General features: G+C 48.0%; 2 protein-coding genes and 1 long non-coding RNA gene across 4 annotated transcripts in view; 2 read left to right on the top strand and 1 right to left on the bottom strand.

The window, feature by feature from the left end:
• Positions 1-4,549: 4,549 nt before the first annotated feature.
• On the bottom strand, positions 4,550-5,438 carry LOC136455984 (abscisic stress-ripening protein 2-like). The gene has a single exon (XM_066455731.1). It carries the CDS (start codon positions 5,112-5,114, stop codon positions 4,809-4,811), a length of 306 nt encoding a protein of 101 aa, XP_066311828.1. The 5' UTR covers positions 5,115-5,438; the 3' UTR covers positions 4,550-4,808.
• Positions 5,439-7,184: 1,746 nt separating this feature from the next.
• LOC136460541 (abscisic stress-ripening protein 2-like) lies at positions 7,185-7,481 on the top strand. Its single transcript, XM_066460199.1, has one exon. It carries the CDS (start codon positions 7,185-7,187, stop codon positions 7,479-7,481), a length of 297 nt encoding a protein of 98 aa, XP_066316296.1.
• A 1,739-nt stretch (positions 7,482-9,220) lies between these two features.
• LOC136455985 (uncharacterized) overlaps positions 9,221-20,772 on the top strand; it is a 29,919-nt gene continuing 18,367 nt past the window's right edge. Inside the window, exons 1-3 of one of the 2 annotated variants that reach the window (XR_010759310.1) lie at positions 9,221-9,964; positions 10,037-10,138; positions 10,586-10,723. This is a non-coding gene — a long non-coding RNA (uncharacterized lncRNA). The remainder of the gene's footprint in view (positions 9,965-10,036; positions 10,139-10,585; positions 10,724-20,772) is intronic. The other variant, XR_010759311.1, reaches the window with a different exon arrangement.

Genomic DNA, 20,772 nt, shown 5'->3' with positions numbered 1-20,772 from the left:
TCATCTTCCTCGCGGCCGGCGACATCAACGGAAGCTCCGATTCACCGTGGCCAGCCTCGTCGGTGAGCCGTTGCCCTTGCTGGTTGGCTCTATTGATTCGTCTCGATGCTGTAGTGCTCATTCCACTTTTGCCTACTCATTTTGCCCACTGCAGTTGCCGGAATGCTGTCGTCGACGAGGTCCGCTCCGCCGTGATCTCGGTCACTATCGAAACTCGTCACCTTGGCTTCTCCGGTCTCGCTTGTTGCTGCAACACGATCGGGGTGAGCCACTGATGCTTCCTATACCCTCTGTTTCACCGTTACTAGCCTTGTTTTGCTGACATAACACTGCCATGCCACCGCATCCGCCATGGTCGGCGTTAGCTTTGTTCCATGTCGTAATCGACCTCCAAAGTGCCACTGATCGATGCGCCTAGCTCTTATGAGCATGTTAGTGCTTTGGCCGTCGCTGTTAGACTCACCGACGGCAAATTAGCGTCGGTCAGCGCTGTCGCAACCACAGTCAATGCCCGAGGTTGGGGATGACAGGTGGGGGCCGGCTGTCAGTGAGAGCAAGAGAGAGAATAGTGACTTTTGTTATTTTCTGATTTTGAATAGTGCTAGATCTTTGGAAATTTGTAGAAAAATAATCATAGCTCCAAAAATTCTGAAATTTTGTGTGTAGCCTCCGTACATGCTCTAGTATGGTTTAAAAAGTTGAAACTTGAAATTTGGATATATTTTTAATGTTCAAATATTCAGTCCATTAATTGATAAATGCTATTTCCATGATTTTTGTAGGCCACTGTATAATTCCAAAAATTATGAAATTTGTTTTGGTACACTAATTTGTCATGAGGAAGCTTACATAAAATTTTCAGGTCATTTGGAACAAGTTCATTTTTGGGCTTATTTCCAAATTAATTCAAAAATAAATAAAAACAAACCCTAAGTGTTTGATTAGTGTTGAATCTTGTTTTGGTCATGTTTTTTGACTAGTAGAGTTTCAAGATTCATTTGGTCAAGTCACATGTGTGGTTCTTGATGGTAGGATTGCAAGTTGGTTTTGTTGGCTTGCAACTGTATCGTGAAGGAAAATCGTATTCGGGGTGTTTTTTTACATTTCATGTACCGTGAAAGCATCATGTTTACATTATCATCATGTTAAAGCATATGTTATCATTTCATGTAGAATCCGAGAGTGAAACGATTCTAGTTGAACAAGTTCTGGAAGAATCATCGGTTGTCACGGGATTCGGTAATCGTGATACTGATCCGGAACCTGAGATCGTCAACGAAGGCAAGCCCCGGTTTATGCATTAAACCATTACCTTGTTACTTTGAAAAGTTTATCACCTATGTTACTTATTGCATTAAGTTGATTAATTCAAATGTTACCTATTTGATGCATTGCCTACCTTGATAATTGTTTACCATCCTTGAAGATGTTTTCATTTACAAAGGCGTAGAATGCTTAGTATGCTTTATGATAGGCTTTCAAAGTAAAAGTTTCGATACAATCAAAGATGGCATACTGGCCAAAGAAAGAAAGAAGGTAGAAGGAACTAGAGACTAGTCGGATGACTTATCTTAAATGTTGGGTAATGTTGCCGGCTATGTCGCTTAAAGGCCACTCATTGTGGATCTTCTGAACGAGACACTTTGTAGTACTGGTCACACACTCTGGTAAGCCTACTTTGGCTAATCCGATACTAAGACGAATGCCCACGCACTAGGAGTGGAGAGATGACGAGAGTAGCGTGTACCCTCATGGCTGGAATGTGGCCAGATTTGAGGTGTGCTGTGCTCTCAGGTGGTGTGGAGACGGCTTAGTGTAGGAGGATCCGGTAGCGAGGTTGATATATGCAAGATTAAGTTCTACATATGTCGTGTGATAAGGAATCCCCAGCTGGGACTTGAATCAATTCGAATTGCCGGTGCTCCGCGGATATGGAGACTCGATTCATTACAGAAGCAATGCAGGACTGGTGAATTACTAAAATATGAGAAAGAATGGAATGAGAAGGAATGGAATATGGGAAATGTACATTTAGTTGAGATAATGAACTAAAAGAACTTAGGGGTAAAACTTGAAAATAGAATAAAGAATAGTAAGCTTTTGGCAAAGAACTTTTGAATCTTGCTACATCCTTACCTTGCCCCAAACCCCTGCATCTCTAAAGTCTTACACCCCGTTACGTCGGGTTAGTCTTGTTGAGTACCTTTGTACTCAGGGTTTGTTAACCCTTGTTGCAGGTGAGTCGCATGCGCAGGCTTGTTTTGGTCCCTGCTGCATGTCTGTGTTTGAAGTCAATGACGATGAGGAGTGATGAATGGCCTTTGGACAAGGCACTAGTTTGTATGATAAATAAAGTTAATGTAATATTATCCTGCTACTATGGTTGTATGATACTTATGGTATTGTAAGTTTGAAAACAGCTGGTTTGTAAACTATGTTATCTTAAGACTTTCGCTATCTTTTACTCTGATGTATATATTTGAATAAACTGTTGTAATCTGCAATGTCTGTGATTGGGATCCTGTTTGAAAAGAGAATCGTGGATGATTCGGGTTTCCCGAGGACACCCGACAGACCTGTTGAGTTGTTGGGAACTCGTGAACGCTATCCGAGGTCTGTTAAGACAACGATAGGTGCACGTGGGCCCAATTCCATAGGAGGTTCTACCACAGTGGATGCACACTTTGCTACTCTTGATCTTCACTAATGAGGGCTCTTTTTGGGATTCTCAAATCTCAATCACCTCACTAGGACCTTGCTCTTCTTGGCATTCTCTAAGGTGTTTCATGGCTGTTGGAATGAGCAAAAGTACCCCCACACACGAGTGGAGGTTGTATTTATAACACCGACTGAAAAACGAACCGTTATGTGCCTCTGCGGGGTGACCGGACGCTCCGGTCATGTTGACCAGATGCTCAGGTTAGTATACCCTAAACTCCAGTGTTTACAGTGTGACCGAACGCTGGCCAGCGTTCGGTCGTGATTTTCCCTCTCTGGAACCTTACTGGAGTCGACCGGACGCTGGCCCTCAGCGTCCGATACCATGACCTAGCAGCGTCCGGTCACTTCCAGACGCTTTCACCTTGGTCAAATGAACTGACCGGACCCTGAGCCAGCATTCGGTCACACTGGAGCCAGCGTCCGGTCAGTATTTGACCCTCCATTCACTTCCAACTCTCGAACATATATGAATGAAGTTTGCTCCATAGGATCCAAGGGCTGTTGTGGAGCTACCTAATGCTAGTTTTAACAAGTGTGCACCACACCTAACTCACTAGACTCACCTAGGTCAAGCTACCCATTCATACCCCCCTTAATAGTACGGCCAAAGGAAAAACAAAGTCCTAAACTACTCTAAGTGTCTCTCCAACTTCAATCGACACTTAGAACTAGTCCATCCTTAACCTTGTTTTCCATCCTTTGAAAACCGAAACGATTTCCATCGTAGGGGCATGACAACCATGATTGCCCAATCGATCTCCATTACCGTGACCTAACTCAATTGTTTCTGCAAAACACACGTTAGTCACAGTAATCACGTATTGTCATTAATCACCGAAACCCAACTAGGGGCCTAGATGCTTTCAATCTTGCTAGGTGTAGCCTCCAACAATGTTCTTACCATGAGAGATCGAGAGATGCTGTAGGGACATCAAGTGACATCACGGGAGGGAGAGATGTCATGGTGATGTCGAGTCATGCCACGCCACGGGAGAACAAGAGACGACGTAGGGGCATCGAGCCACTCCATGAGAGATTGAGGATGTCGTAGGGAGGACGAGGCATGCCATAGGAGATTGAGAGATGCCGCAGGAATTGGTCGAGCCATACCGGGGGAGATCAAGAGATGTCGCGGGGACATCGAGCCACACCATGGGGTACCAAGACATACTGCGAGGACGTCGAGCTACGCCACAAGTGATCGAAAGATGCCACAGCGACGTTGAGCTACACCACGGGAGATCTAAATATGCCGTGGGGACATCAAGCCACGCCAATAGGAGATCGAGAGATGCATCTCATCGAGTACAACAACTTTAATGTTGACTTTTTCTGCATTCGAGATTGTCAACCATCTCAAATTCAATCTGAGGACTTATATTTAATATTTGGACATATAAACCATCTCAACTTAAAAAGTTTTCACCTACAATTTTTTAGATCTCTTTGGTGCCTATAATTTTGATATAAAGTTTGTCTTGATCCAACTTCGTATGAAAAAGTTATGAATTTTTGTACAAAACAAGTGATATATTTTGCAATGAACTAGCAGTGTAGGTAAGTTTTCGCTGTCGGTTTGTGGCTATAATCAACAATGATATATCAGTGCATATCACTGTCAGTTCTATCCATATCGCTATCGGTCCTGTTCGTTTATCTTATAATCTATCTTTTTCAGCTTGTTTTTTTAGTCGGAACAATATTTTTCTCTCACAACAAATCAGCTGAAATAGTGTTTTGGTTTGTTTTTTCAGCAAAACGAACGGTGCACAATATGACTGCTTGTCACAAAGGAACCCGTATTGATAGTCCGGTAGTGTGATTGCTATTTTGTAGTAATAGTGAATAGAAAGGATGAAATAACCTATGTCATAGTGTACATAAAGAACTGAACAAAAAGATATACAATAATAAATCAAATTTAAAATCAAACATAGGTCATGTAAAAAGTACTAGTACGTGACACACAGTAATATATACTAGGATAGGACGCTACGATGATATACCCCATTTATTTGTATACTAAAAATACTGTATAAATCGGCGGTACATATATGAACTAGTTTAGCTTGAATATATAATAATAACTAGTGGTGGTGTCCGTGGCGGCGGTGCTTCTTGACGTCTTTCTTCTGGTGGTGCTCGTGGAAGGCAAAGCCGGCGCTGCCCACGGCGACGGCGGCGGCGACCCCTTCCTTGATCTTGTGCGAGTGCGCGTGCTCCGGGTCCTTCTTCGCCTTGTGCTTCTCGTGCATGGCGTAGGCTCCTACGGCGACGGCGCCGACCTGGCCGAGCTGCTCCATGTGCTTGTGGTGCTTCTCCTCCTTGCGCCAGTCGGTCACCTTGGACGCCTCTTCTCCATGGTGCTTGCTGCCCAGGAAGTGGTGCGCCATTGTTTCGATCGATCGAGTTTGCGCTAGCTAGTCGCCGGCCGGTGCTTGCCTTGGGGTTCGATCTGCTTGATGATGATCTGCTGATGCTTGCCGGTGCGTTGATGGATGGATGTATTTGATGATACAATAAATGGATGGAACCTGCTCGTGTTTATATAGGATCGGAATTGAAGGCTCGTTGATGGATTTTGGTGAATTTCGTTCACGCGTAATCGCGTACAAGATTTTTGTTTTGCTTGTACAAGTCATTATCGTGAAATAAACGATAAAATGGATCACCACAGGCGTCGTATAGTTAGCTGCTGGTTGCTTCGGAACGAATCCTAGTCATCCTGTCCAACAGCAGGAAGGTTCCTAGGAAGGTTTGCTTGGCGTGTCCACGGCTCTGTTTGCTGTTATGTACGTACGTGTCAGTGTGCAAAGCAATCCCGCGGACGGACTGAACGAGACTTTTATTTCTCAGTCCAACAGTGACAAAAAAAAAGTATGCAATGCGTCGGCAAGAACAACACCACCGGATTAAGTCATTGATCGACGCGGACATGATGATGTGGACGGATTAATTAACTGATGAGATTTTTTTTTCTTTTGTATAGAAAACAACTGAGTGCTCCAGCTGATGTCGATGTAAATCAGTGACGGCCGATCAGCCATCCACGTGCTGGTGCCTGCCTGCCTGGTGGGGGTCGTTCGGTCGACACGGTTAAGCAACTCGACCGTACGTGTACGCGTGCTGGCATGACCTCTTCCGTCCTCAAGGTGTGGCGGCCGACTTCCACAGCTTCGCCACAAACCGGTGCCATGAAGTCTAAAGTTAGGTCTCACTAGTGCTAATAATTAGCTAGTTAATATTAAAAAACTGTTAACTGTTAGTGTTAATGCTAATTACTGTATGTCACACGACAATAAATTAAAGAATTAGACTGCTCCGTAGAGACATGCATAAGATCAGCCAGGCCGACTTTTAAGTCAGTCATCCCCTAACACTTACTTGATGCCTCCCGTGTTGAGTGCAATATGCAAATGCAAGACGCGTCAACAGAGGAGCTTTGCTGGGAGCGCGATACGCAAAACTTATCGATGACCTCTCTTGAAATCCGAAACCCCCACATGCCTAGGAGGGACTTGTCAGGACGTGAGACGGCTATGGAATGTCCTAGCCAGCCTGATGGCTCTAGAGCTTCATCGTCGTTGAACCACCAGCCTTCAGCAGCAACGGAGAACGAAGAACCAGCAATACTAGATGGAAAAAAGGTAAAAAATATAGTACATTGATTTTTTGCCAATTGAATAGATGGATCTTTTAATTGGCTATGATGCTCTCAACTCTCATATAAATAGAGACGATGATCTTATCCTAGTAGAAAACTTTTTCTACATGTAATTTATATGTTTACCACGAGATCGGATGAGTTTTTTAAGACTGAAACTGGATCAGGCGGCCGGTTTCTACTAAACATTACAAGCACCTTGCCAAAACCGGCCTGGGACAGTTTCTTGGACAACTCTAAATTAGCCCATATAGCTCCAAATTTGATCATTTTTGCTCTTTTTTAGTTTACATATATGCATTTTTCAATCTATCTTCTACTTGCCAATCCTATTTTGGCTAACAGTTGGTTAGTTAAATTTGATCATTTTTGCTGATATTTAATTGGAGTATATGTATGCACGCAGCTGGAGTATATCTGTGTAGGGAAATTGCCGTACGTGGAGGGTGATCCGCGTCCCCGATGGACTAAGTCAACAAAACGCGTGGCGCTTTGGTGCAAGGGCAGAGAGCATGCAGTGGTGCAGACCGGCAGATACGATGGTGTATGCGTGTGAATTCCGTATGCATGCAAATCCGCGTTCGCTCCTGACAGGAGTAGTAATTCTAGATAGTTTCTGCGCCAACACTAGCTATATAAGTAGATCGATGCATGCGGGTGGCATCTCATATCCCAACCATCTCTCGTCTTCATACAAATCGTCACACAACGCAACACACAATTCGCAACACATACTGCTAGCGCTACATATACACATCGTCGTCGTTGTTGCACCGCTAACTAGCTACCTGCTGTAGCAATGGGTCACCACCACCACGACAAGCAGAACAAGTCCGAGCATGCCGCCGGCGATTGGCGCAAGGAGGAGAAGCACCACAAGCACACGGAGCAGCTGGCCCAGCTCGGCGCCGCCGCCGCGGGAGCATACGCCGTGCACGAGAAGCACAAGGCCAAAAAGGACCCCGAGCACGCACGGTCGCACAGGATCAAGGAAGAGATCGCAGCCACCATCGCCGCCGGCAGTGCGGGGTTCGCCATCCACGAGCACCATAAGAGGAAAGAGGCCAAGAAGCACGGACACCACCACTACCATTAGTTATCGTCATTATATGACCTGCTGTGCTAGCTCTCAATATTTATTTCACATCATATATACCATAATATACATGTGCTACACATGTACGTATGCCAGTTTTTTGTCGATAGTTTGACCTACTCTTATGGATGTTCGTTGTACCCTTGTACATATTTATTGTATATATACTATACGAGTACACGTATTATTTATTTGTATATTTTATATACTGAATGTATGTTGTGTTTTTATATTATTTCAGCTCCATTATTCTACTCGCTCGTCCCAAAAAGAATGCAAATCTCGCTTCCTGAGGAGTCAAAGATTCTTAACTTTGACTAAATATATATGAAAAAATATTTATGTTTATGATGCGTAATAAGTATTATTCAATCGATCATGAAATATATTTTTATAGTAAACCTAATTGGAGATCTAAATTTAGATGATATCTTCTACATATTTTCATAATAAACCTAATTGCAGAGCCCTAGTCATTTGTATGGGCCACTGTCGACGAAATACGTCCAACAGTCTACCGAGGGGTATGCCCACGGTAGTAGATGAATCGGTGGAGGTGCACGTAAAGGAGCCGGATGGTGACATAGAACGGAAGAGACAACGATTAGACAACTTCGGGTCGTCAGCTTGACGTAATACCCTACGCCCTGTGTCTTTGTGGATTGTATTGCGTATGATTAGATGAAAACGAAGGGGTCCCTACCCGCCTTATATAGCTCGGGGGTAGGGTTATAGATCGGTTGTTTCTATCCTAATCGGTTTTACAAGATAGGAAGTTACAGATATTACGGGATCTGGTGTATCCGAGCAGGTCTCCTAGATCACCGGAAATCTTCATGCAGTCTTGCGAGACACGCCTACCGGTATCGTGCCTTGTATGGCGCGGTTTCGTGGGCTGGGCCTCCACCGGTGGCGTGACTCAGGTGCAGTCTTATGAGTTCGGCCTCCCCTAGCGGCTCGGCCTGTGTACAACCCTATCAGTATCGGGGGTTATACCCCCACAGCCACCATTGTACAGCCAAACAGACACACCCCATATGGTGCGTCTTTCCTAAAACTCTTGCCTCAACATCATCAGTGTTATCCTAAACACTAAACGGTAAATAGTTGGTCATCTGCCATTTAGCCCATTATTCAGGCAAAAACGGGTGGTTAAACGGGTAAAACGAATGTTTACATGGTCACAATAACCGATTAAATGGAATATGATACCAATGAATGGCTCACCTTCCATGTCTCCACTTATATGTTTAAACATTAATGCGTATTAGAATTCTGCAGATCTAAGGCTAGCGTATATATAAATTCTAACATAAATATTGATAATTTAATATATTGTACATAATAAAGCTGATCAAACTCAAGATTGATGCTAGAATTGTCTTTTTTGGATGGACAATTTATGGGCTCCTGTTTGGCATGCCTTTGGCTTCGGCTCCAGCAGCGACTTTTGCGGAGGAGCTGAGGAGCCATACCAAATACTTTAGGGGGAGGAGCTATTTTCTGATGAATAGTAGAGGAGCCACGACCGTTTTGAGATTAGGAGTATGATCCGCTTGACTTATAAGCCATATTTTTTTAGTCAACAAGCAGTGTTTTTCTTTTACAACAAATCAGCCAACGATACTTTCAGCCATGGCTTATCAGCCAAGCGAACAGGACATGTGCCTCCTTTAGAGAAACACTTGAGGAGAAAACATGCAAATGAGGCCTAAAATTGACAGGCCATAATGACTCCACAGCTAGCTGTCACATATACTGTGATGCACCACCCTTTTGGTCTTGCAGCTTCACTAGATGCCTCGGAGACATCCTCACAGTTCTCTGCCCAATCAAGATGTTGCCACGAGTTTTTTTAATCATACTCATATCTTGTTAATTTCGCAGCATCTCACATGTTTTTGCCATGATCCCATCAATCTCGATCGCTGAGACCCGAACGCGAGCGCGGCCATGGCGCCGGCGCGGCCCCTCCCTCGGCCGCGGCGCCCTCTCCCCCGGCAGCCCCTCCCCCGGCGTCCCCTCCCCCAGCCGCACCGCCCTCTCCCCCGGCTGCGCCTGGGCGCGCGGGCTCGTCCATGCCTCCCCCAAGGCGCGCCGCCCTCTCCCTCGGGGTCGTGTCGCCTCACGCCGGACGCAGGGAAGGAATGCAGAGGTCGTGAAGGGCCCTTCTGCGGAGGATGGCGGCGGTGCAGTAGCAGAGCTCGGTGGCGGAGGCCGGTGAGGCCCGTGGCCGCGCGTCGCGCGGCACCCTGCTCCTCCCGACGCGGCACAGGCTGGCTCTGGCGCACGCTGCACGGGCAGCAACAAGCGGCTGGCCGGGGCAGGGGCGGGGGCGCGGCTGTCCGGGGCTGGGGTGGGGGCGCGGCTCGCCGACGCGAGCTGGCAATGGGGCCGGGGCGCGGCTGGCCGGCACACGGGGAAGCGGCAAGCGCGTCCGACCACGGTGGGGTGGGGTTAAAAGGTTCTGTTACACTCAATAGGTCATGCCTTTAGGCAATGGTTAGTCTCTGTGCTTTCCTTTAATTCTTTTCCTAACAACCTGCATGTTGCAGATATATGTGCACAGTAAATTGATGATTATTGATGACCGCATGGCATTAATTGGCTCAGCTAACATAAATGATAGAAGCTTGCTTGGATCTAGGGATTCCGAGGTATGACTTGTATATTTGCATGGTGCTCTTTTTTTAACAAACACATGCTATACTTATAAGTAATTAGCAGGCCAAATAGATGAAAGGTTGTACAGTATATATGCTTTGTCTCCATGCAGGCAATAACTGCTGAATTCAAGCAGCTTGATTAACTTAGAAATATCCTTCCCTAATGGAGGGATACTCCTAAATTTATGCAATTAGGCTAAACTGGGATGTAAATTATTTTCCCTTCCCTGTATATATCTTCTCTATTTCTTTTTCCTCTTCTGTATTAAAAAAAAAACTCTTTTTGTATTGGAAAGTTTGCTGTTGAAGGTGAAGAGTGTTTTAGTTCATGACCAAACTGCAATTAGTGAAGATCAAGGCATGATTACCAGGATTACTTAGTCAATCTTCTCCAGCCCCTGTTATTTACACTATAACGGAGTCTTACTATTCTTTCAGATTGGTATAGTTATTGTCTTATTGAAGATAAAGAGGTTGTCAGTTCTATAATGGATGGAAGACCTTGGGAAGCTGGAAAGTTCTCCCTCAGCCTACGACTCTCTATGGGCAGAACACCTTGGTCTTCTTCCAGGAGAGGTTTGGGCTATATATTTCATTATGCTTTAACCACCAATTGAAACTTTAAATTGAGAGTTGCAATAAGTATAGAACTTCTCCTGGAATAAGTTCTCTTGTTTCTTTGTTTGGTTTTTTTCTCAAAGTTGATTGTATGCTATCTAAACCATGGGATATTAATTGCCAACCTAGTAGCTTCACCTTCATTGTCTTTTGGCTTCCTATTGTGACACCCAGTCAGACAGGTAATCTAACAACCTGTTGTATCGGTATTTGAATCCAATTCCTCGGTAAATCTGACCTGATCAGTTTTCAATTTAAGGCCCATGTCAAACCATTCCAACTGACACCACCTCAAATCCGTGTGTCCTAATATTTCATATTGGTACTGCATGGTAGCCATGTTCACGGTTTTGAAGCAAACCAGCTAACCCGTTGACCCGAGCTGGACCTGACCAGTCAAAGGTGATTGGGGAGTTTTTACTGGTTTCCGGGTTCGAACCATGTGTCGAAGAAACAGGCTGGGTTGTACTGGTTTAGCCTTGCAAACCGTTTGACCCGTCAGATTCACCGCGTATATTGAGCGGAGGCAGCTTTCATGTTCACTGGCCTTGCGTTCGTCGCTGTTGGTTTTAGCTGCTCATGAAGTCAAGCTGACGAATCCGCAGCATGCCAGTTGCATTGGACCGCCAGCATACAGTTACGTCAAAGATGCAGCCTCCTTCCTTTCCATTGTCAGGTTCTGTTCGAGTTGCATCTCTCGCCTCTCGGTGGACTAGCTACCTCTAGACCTAGGACGCGGGTGATGCGGTTAAAAAACGAACGGCTATAAGAAGGGCCGTGGCCCAAGCTCTGCATAATAGAAGCTGGGTTCAAGATATTAGGGGAGCTCGTACAGTAGAGATATTGCTTGATTACCTCCATATTTGGGATAGGGTGGACGGAATTATTTTGCATCCAGAGATTCCGGACAAATATAATTGGAAGTTAACGCAGGATGGTTCCTATAGTAGCAAGTCTGCCTATGCAGCCTTCTTTCTTGGATCCATCAAGTTTGGGTCGTGGAGAAGGATCTAGAAAACCTAGGCTCTCCCGCGCTGTAAGTTTTTCATTTGGTTGGTGTTTCACAACCGGGTTTGGACAGCTGATCGACTAGCAAAGAGGAATATGCCCCATCCTGAGTCTTGCCCCTTATGTGATCAAGAGGATCAAAAATAAATCATTTGCTACTGGGCTGTGTCTTCGCTCGACAGGTCTGGTCCCTGGTTTTGTATCGGTTTGGGCTGTTAGTCGCTAAATTCTTACTCTTGCTAGTAGCAGAATTCTTATTCTCATCGAGAGAGGATGACACTAGGAGTTGGGATAATTTTCTAGTTTATTTATCAATGCCATGCCAACCCGAGGGGTTGGGGATACATATTTATAGGTTGTAGCCAGCTAAGCATATGCCAAGATGCTAGTCTAAGATGCTAGTCTAAGATGCTGTCCTAGATGCTAAGATGCTATCCTTTAGATGCTAGTCTAAGATTTTGTCCTAGATGATGTCCTCTAGTCTAAGATGCTGTCCTAAAAACAGACCATATAGCCACAAAGACCATGTGACCAGCACAGCCCCACAAAGACCACAACAGCCCCACAAAGACCACAACAGCCAGACTTATCCATCATTCTTCCCCTAAGTCTTATGCGTCGTCTTGTGGGAAAGTTGAACCATCCCGGTCTTAGAGCAGAGCTCAAGGAACTTGATCCTCCTAAGGGGCTTGGTGAGCAGGTTCGCAAGCTGGTCCTTGGTGTTGATGTAGCTCGCCTTGATGCTCCCGTCCTCCAAACAGACTCGGATGAAGTGGTACCTCATCCGGATGTGCTTACTCCGTTCATGGAAAATAGGGTTCTTTGCCAGGGTCAGAGCGGACTTGCTGTCCACCCTGAGCTCCACCGCTCTAGTGTCTCTGCCGAGATCACTGAAGCGACTTGATTTCCGCGAAGGAAAATCCACAGAGTCGAAGTGTAATAAGACCATTGTAGATCATATTACCCAAATTTCCAGTCGAATACCACATCCATACAACGATAATATCAGAGTACAAATGGTGTGGAATTACATAATTTATTACATCGTCGCATTGGCGGAATCAAAAGTAGCATTCATTCAGAACAACTTGAAGATAAGATCGTCAAACTTGAGCGTAGGCACGAACCCCTCAATCATCAAACTCCTCAAAGCTATACTCCTCAGTAGAACCTGTGTGCCAAAATTTATCAGTACGATTTGTACTGGCCACTCCCACTCTATAAGCATTGCTTTGTGGAAATTGGATGCAAGTCGGATATATTCGAAAGGAACCTATAAGGCTGGGGTTTCCTATGCAATAGCATATCAAGTATATAATAATAGTTGGTCAAGTTTTAACACCATTCCCACACACATTTCACCCCATTCCCTTTCCAGAGCCAGGTTTCGATCCTAGGATCGATATACCACTGTCTCCACACCATCACCAAATCACAACCATACCATCGCTCAGTCGACAGACCAACTCCCTCTCGACACTATCTCAAGGCCCGTAGCCCCTGGCTACGACCGACACTCTCTCACGGGGGAGGAAGAAAAATGACTCATCTCACTATCTAGTTTAAGCGAAACCCAGGAAAGGTCCATAGCCGACAAGTCGGCACATGTATCGATCGATCAACCAAACACTCTGCAGAGGTTTTACATAACCACAAGATCTGCCTTCTTCACTGACCATCGTCAACTGGGCTGATTCCGGCCGCTTGCTAGCCTAGGATAATGCCACTCTATCATTCAGCCCTGGTACACCCCAAGTCTAGTCTGGGGCGGCTGAAATTGTGAGTCATGAGCCGGGTCGACAAGGTCTCCATGAAGTCTCGGAAGGGTGTGGGGGCATCCTCCGCGCCCCGTACCTCCTTACACTGTCCGCTACCAACCTAGCAGTAGTGGCAATATCCTACCAAGTAGTCCGGCCGTCCCGCACCATATAGGGCGAGTGGTATGTAAGGCTTCCCGGTGAATCTGAGTACTAGTAAGTCATTAGGGATGACCAAGCCAGAATGTTTTCATCAGGGTTTCCATTTACCGTGCCACCACAGCACCTCCATCCTGGGCTCCTCCCATTACAGGTTCACACCCAGGACCACCTTATATACCATTTACCCACCACAGGTATCCATTCTAGGGGTGCCCAGGTAGCACCCCATGGCAAGACTTGCCCCAAGGCTCGTCGTATACTCCAACTTGGTCGACACAACCCTCACCCTCCACACACCCAAGTCACACACGCAGCACTCTCCCCATAGCCCAAATAACACCAGTTTCCACCACGCATTAATGTAGTATAAGCATAGTAGAAGTATAAGCAATGAAATATAGCAGTAAGCGTGTGTCTAGCCTAATATCAGGGTATGCAGGGGTAAGGTTGCGTCAAGGTAAAGGCCATCAAGTAAGCATACTACCATGCAAGTCCTATCTTAGTATGATTATAACGGTAAAGTAAAGCAATAACAGTTCTATATTAGCCATGTGTAATAGGTGCTACGAGATTGGGTGGGATGTGGCACCTTCAGTGTAGTCGTCTCCGTTCTCCTCACGGTACTCACGATCCTCGTCCGTCTGGTTCTCCTCCGAGTCTGCAACGATCGTATTATAGTCGCGTTAGCGACATCTATAGAATAGCACAAAGAAGCAATGAAAATTCAAAAGAGCCAAATGCACTCAAACATGGGTTCATTGCGTAAAGCTCGATTTTAGATGAATTTTGGCCCTGGTTTCGTATTTTTCTGAGGTCGTATGAATTAGTTATGAATTTCCGAAGTTTACATCATCTTTGAAAATGGAAAAAGGCTGATTTAATCCTAGGCTGACACGTGTCACGCTGTGACTGATCCACGTGGCATGCTGACATCAGCATGACATCATCAGAGCTAAACCGCGGCTGACAGGTGGGTCCCGCATGGCGGTGTCACTAACATGTGGCCCCGGTCAGCGGTCACCGTTTGACCGATCAATGGTCAATACAGGCCGGGCCTCGACTGGGCTGGTTGGGCCAGGCTTGGCCCGCCACGTGGCGCGCACTGGTGCGGCCACGTTGTCTTACTGGTCCACTAACGGGCCGTGATCCACGGGTGCAGGTGAGGCGCGGTTCATGGTGAACCCACCTACGTTGGTCCATAGACCGCAGAGACGGTCTATGAAGGACTCGGTCCACTTAATCCTTCCTAGGGTTCGGTTCATGTGCACGACGTGGTCGTGGTCGGAGCTCGGCGGAGCTGCTCGGGACGTGGTCGGCGTAGTCGTGGTCGGCGAGGTCGTGGTCGGAGCTGCTCGGCGGAGCTGCTCGGGATGTGGTCGGCGAGGTCGTGGTCGGAGCTACTCGGGATGTGGTCGACGTAGTCGTGGTCGGCAAGGTCGTGGTCGAAGCTGCTCGGCGGAGCTGCTCGGGATGTGGTCGACGTAGTCGTGGTCGGCGAGGGGGAAAATCCCCTGCTTCTTCCCCGGCGTGCTCCTGCCGGTGGTGAAGTCACCGGTGAGCTTCTCGGGCGGTACTGGTGCACGATTAAGGTAGGCAATAGTTTTCCCATGCCTCGGTGAGTGCAGCAGTGGGGTCAAGGTGGCGGCTGGGGCTTCATAGGGTCCCGGCCACGGTGAACGGCGGCGTGGGTTCGTCGATGTGCATCGACAGGGCTGCAGTGGTAGCGAGAGCCCAGTTGGAGGAGCGTGTGAGCTCCCCGGTGCTTCTACGGCCATGGTGGGTGTATTGACGGAGCTCCTAGTGCTCCCAGTGGCTCCGGCCACGGTGGTGGGGGCAAAACAGAGGCGGTGGCGTTCTGACGAGGTGCAGTGCGGCAACATAGGGCTCCGGTGGGCTTCTTCCTCGGCTAAGATGGGCGTGGTGTGTCTCTCATCATGGTGGAGCCAGTCGGGGTGTCAACATCGCCTTTACCGCAACGTAGAAGATGCGGTAGTCTCGCCATGGTTGTGCTCTCGGCCATGGTGAGCGTGCCCGTGCATGTGCGCTCTTGTTTCGATGTACAACGTCATGGCTTGGGTCCTCCTTTTGGCTAATGGCAGCGCGCACGACGCGTCCTGGGTCTCGACAAGCGTGGCCATGGTGGTCTCCCTAGCTAACTAGTTGGGCTAGGCCGGAGCTCAAAGCTTCAGCAAGGTTCCGATCATGGCGGTGCACGTTCCATTTGGCTACGGAGGTGGTCTCAGCAAGATGGCTTACCGCAGGGTTCGTGGCGGTAGGATGGCAGTGCGGTGGCGAGGCGAGGCCGTGATGAGGCGATGCAGTGCCGTGCCGAGCAACTACGTCGCTGTAGCTGATCGGGGCGGCGCTCCTAGCTCCGGCGAGGTCCTCCCCGCAACGGCTTCCTTCTCCACCTTGCTTCTCCCTCGTCCCTCTCTCTCAGCTTGACGCTGTGTGGTGCTGTGCCACCAGTGGCAGCGGCGAACAGGCTGAGGGTTAGGCTCACGGACGTTGGCTTTTATAGTCGAGCTCCAAGGGCTCCAATGGCGGACGGCGATCGGGTGGTGGTCATACGTGCGGCGCATCCGATGGCTTGCGTGCAGTAGCATAGGCGCGGCGCAAGGGGGAACAAGGTCATGCGATTTGCGTGACCCTGGGCCCACGTCTGCCACGCTGGTCGGCTCCCGGCCGCGTGGTGGAGAATGCGTGGGCGAGGGGAAGAAGATGCTACTGTGCTGACAAGCGGGGTCGGGTCGTCAGGCGCTTGGCGCGATGTGGCTGCGTGCTGCGCGTGATGGCTGATGAGCGAGGCCGGCTTGTCATCAGCTGTGCGCGTAAAAGGGCAGGCGAGGCCGGTTTGCAAAGCCAAGCAGGCCTGGGCTGCTGCTGCTCCCTCTTCTTTCCTTTCTCTTTTATTTGTTGCCAATTTGGTTAGGGTTTAACATAAATATTTAGTAAGTTTGTTAAACATCACATAAGGCAAAAGAATCCAAATCACAAGTGGGATTAAGGATGCATGCATGATTTATTTATTTAGGAGTTTAATTACACATGTGGCATAAAACCAAACTATGCTTATGATTTTAACCTAGTTGGGTCACATCCAATCCAAAACTAGGGTTGGGCTTCTACATGTGTCACTCAACATCACATAGGGCAAAAACAAAAATTTCGTAGTTGTGATTTTTGGTGAGTGGATTTTTGGGTTGTTACAGTCCTACCCCCTTAACAGAATCTCGTCCCTGAGATTAAAGCGTAACGTACTCTTCGAAGAGGTAAGGGTATCGTAGCCGAAGGTCAGACTCTTTCTCCCATATTGCTTCTCTCTCAGTGTGATTGCTCCATTGGATCTTGCACATAGGAATAGTTTTGCTTCGGGTCTCTTTGGTATCTCTTCCTAGAATTCTGATAGGGTGTTCTTTATACTCAAGCGTATCTTGAATGTCAAGTGTATCAGTTGGAACTACTTCATCGGGCACTCTCAAACACTTGCGTAGCTGTGAGACATGGAATACGGGTTGTACACCCGCCAATTCCTCAGGTAGCTTAAGTTTGTAAGCGAGCTTTCCTATCCTTTTGCAGATCTTGTATGGCCCAACAAATCTAGGGGCAAGCTTGCCTTTCACATGGAATCTGACCGTTCCTCGTAGTGGGGATACCTTGAGATAGACGAAGTCTCCCACATTGAACTCAAGTTCTCTTCTTTTGTCAGCATAGCTCTTGTATCGACTTTGGGCAATTCTCAAGTTCTCCTTCACTTGAGTAACTCCTTCGGCATCTTGAATCTTGGCGGAGTCAAAGAACGATCTTTCTCCCGGTTGGGACCACATCAAAGGTGTCTTACAAGGTCTGCCATACAGAGCTTCAAATGGCGACATCTTGATACTGGCTTGGTAGCTGTTGTTGTAAGAGAACTCTGCATAGGTGAAATGACCCAATTTCCGCGAAGGGAAAACCACAGAGTCGAAGTGTAATAAGACCGTTGTAGATCATATTACCCAAATTTCTAGTCGAATACCACATCCATACAACGATAATATCAGAGTACAAATAGTGCGGAATTACATAAATTATTATATCGCCGCATTGGCAGAATTAAAAAGTAGCATTCATTCAGAACAGCTTGAAGATAAGATCGCCAAACTCGAGCGTAGGAACAAACCCCTCAACCGTCAAACTCCTCGGAGCTATACTCCTCAGCAGAACCTGTGTGCCAAAGTTTATCAGTACGATTTGTACTGGCCAATCCCACCCTATGAGCATTGCTTTGTGGAAATTGGATGCAAGTTGGATATAATCAAAAGGAATCTATAAGGTTGGGGTTTCCTATGTTTTAGCATATCAAGTATATAATAATAGTTGATCAAGTTTTAACACCATTCCCACACACATTCCACCCCATTCCCCATCTAGAGATAGGTTTCGATCCTGGGATCGATATACCACCATCTCCACATCATCACCACATCACCACCATACCATCGCTCAGTCGACAGGACGACTCCCTCTCGGCACTGCCTCAAGGTTCGTAGCCCTGGCTACGACCGACACTCTCTCACGGGGGAAGAAGAGAAGGACTGATCTCATTATCTAGTTTAAGCGAAACCTAGGAAAGGTCCATAGCCGACAAGTCGGCACATGTATCGATCGATCAACCATACACTCTGCAGAGGTTTTACATAACCACAAGATCTGCCTTCCTCGCTGACCGTCGTCAACTGGGCTGATTCCGGCCGCTTGCTAGCCTAGGATAATGCCACTCTACCATTCATCCCTGGTACACCCCAAGCCTAGTCTAGGGTGGCTGAAACTGTGAGTCATGAGCCAGGTCCACAAGGTCTCCATGAAGTCTCAGAAGGGTGTGGGGGAATCCTCCGTGCCCCGTACCTCCTTACACTGTCTGCTATCAACCTAGCAGTAGTGGCAATTTCCTACCAAGTAGTCCGGCCGTCCCGCACCATATAGGGCGAGTGGTACGTAAGGCTTCCCGGTGAATCAGAGTACTAGTAAGTCCTTAGGGATGACCAAGCCAGAATGTCTCCATCTGGGTTTCCATTTATCGTGCCACCACAGCACCTCCATCCCGGGCTCCTTCCATCACAGGTTCACACCTAGGACCACCTCGTATACCATTTACCCACCACAGGTATCCATTCTAGGGGTGCCCAGGTAGCACCCCATGGCCAGACTTGCCCTAGGCTCATCGTATACTCCAACTTAGTCGACACAACCCTCACCCTCCACACACCCAAGTCACACACGTAGCACTCTCCCCATAGTCTAGATAACACCAGTTTCCACCACGCATTAATGTAGTACAAGCGTAGTAGAAGTGTAAGCAATGAAATATAGCAGTAAGCGTGTGTCTAGCCTAGTAGCAGGTTATGCAGGGGTAAGGTTGCGTCCTGATAAAGGCCATCAAGTAAGCATACTACCATGCAAGTCCTATCATAGTATGATTATAACAGTAAGTAAAGCGATAGCAGTTCTATATTAGCCATGCATAATAGGTGCTACGAGATTGGGTGGGATGTGGCACCTTCAGTGTAGTCGTCTCCGTACTCCTCACAATACTCCCGATCCTCGTCTGTCTGGTTCTCCTCCGAGTCTGCATACGTTCGAATTATAGTCGCATTAGCGACGTCTATAGAATAGCACAAAGAAGCAATGAAAATTCAAAAGAGCTAAATACACTCAAATATGGGTTCGTTGCGTAGAGCTTGATTTTAGATGAATTTTGGTCTTGGTCTTGCATTCTTCTGAGTTCGTATGAATTAGTTATGAATTTCTGAAGTTTAAATCATCTCTGAAAATGGAAAAAGGGCTGAATTAATCCTAGGCGGACACGTGTCATGCTGTGACTAGTCCACGTAGCATGCTGACGTCAGCCTGATGTCAGCATGACATCATCGACTCGGTTCTGGTACTGACAGGTGGGGTCCCGCTGGCGGTGTCACTGACATGTGGCCCCTGTCAATGGTCAACGTTGACCGGTCAATGGTCAATGTAGGCCAGGCCCAAACTGGGCCAGTTGGGCCTGGATACGGGTTGGGCTTTGGCCTGCCATGTGGCGCGCGCTAGTGTAGCCATGTTGTCTTACTGGGCCACTAACGGGCCGTGATCCACGAGCGCAGGTGCGGCATGGTTCATGGTGAACCCGCCTGCGTTGGTCCATAGACCGCAGAGCCGGTCCATGATGGACTTGGTCCACTTACTCCTTCCTAGGGTTTGGTTCACGTGCACGACATGGTCGTGGTCGGAGCTCAGCGGAGCTGCTCGGGACGTGGTCGGCGAGGTCGTGGTCGGAGCTGCTCGGGATGTGGTCGACGTAGTCGTGGTCGGTGAGGTCATGGTCGGCGAGGGGGAAAATCCCCTGCTTCTTCCCCGGCGTGCTCCCGCCGGTGGTGAAGTCACCGACGAGCTTCTTGGGCGGTACTGGTGCGCGATTAAGGTAGGCAATAGTTTTCCCATGCCTCGGTGAGTGCAGCAGTGGGGTCAAGGTGGCGGCTGGGGCTTCATAGGGTCCCGGCCACGGTGAACGGCGGCGTGGGTTCGTTGGTGTGCATGGACAGGGCTACAGTGGTAGCGAGAGTCCAGTTGGAGGAGCGTGTGAGCTCCCTGGTGCTTCTATGGCCATGGTGGGTGTGTTGACGGAGCTCTTGGTGCTCCCAGTGGCTCCGGCCACGGTGGTGGGGGCAAAACAGAGGCAGTGGCGTTCCGACGAGGTGTGGTGCAGCAACGCAGGGCTCCGGTGGTCTTCTCCTTCGGCTAAGGTGAGCGCGGTGTGACTCTCGTCATGGCTAGGGTCCTCCTTTTGGTTGATGGCAGCGCGCACGACGCGTCCTGGGTCTCGGCAAGCATGGCGATGGCGGTGCAGTGGCGAGGCGAGGCCGTGATGAGGCGATGCAGTGCCGTGCCGAGTAGCTACGTCGCTACAGCTGATCGGGGCGGCGCTCCTGGCTTCGGCGAGGTCCTTCCCGCAACGGCTTCCTTCTCCACCTTGCTTCTCCCTCCTTCCTCTCTCTCGGCTTGACGCTGTGTGGTGCTGTGCCACCAGCGGCGGCGGCGAACGGGCTGAGGGTT

This window comes from Miscanthus floridulus, chromosome 6 (genome assembly GCF_019320115.1).
Source record: "Miscanthus floridulus cultivar M001 chromosome 6, ASM1932011v1, whole genome shotgun sequence".
In the NCBI taxonomy this organism is placed as follows: Eukaryota; Viridiplantae; Streptophyta; class Magnoliopsida; order Poales; family Poaceae; genus Miscanthus; species Miscanthus floridulus.
Note: the sequence above shows the minus strand (reverse complement) of the source record. Positions and strands in the feature narration are given on the sequence as shown.

Coding starts and splice junctions, on each gene's coding strand:
- LOC136455984 (XM_066455731.1), bottom strand. CDS start 5,114: ATGGCGCACCACTTCCTGGGCAGCAAGCACCATGGAGAAGAGGCGTCC.
- LOC136460541 (XM_066460199.1), top strand. CDS start 7,185: ATGGGTCACCACCACCACGACAAGCAGAACAAGTCCGAGCATGCCGCC.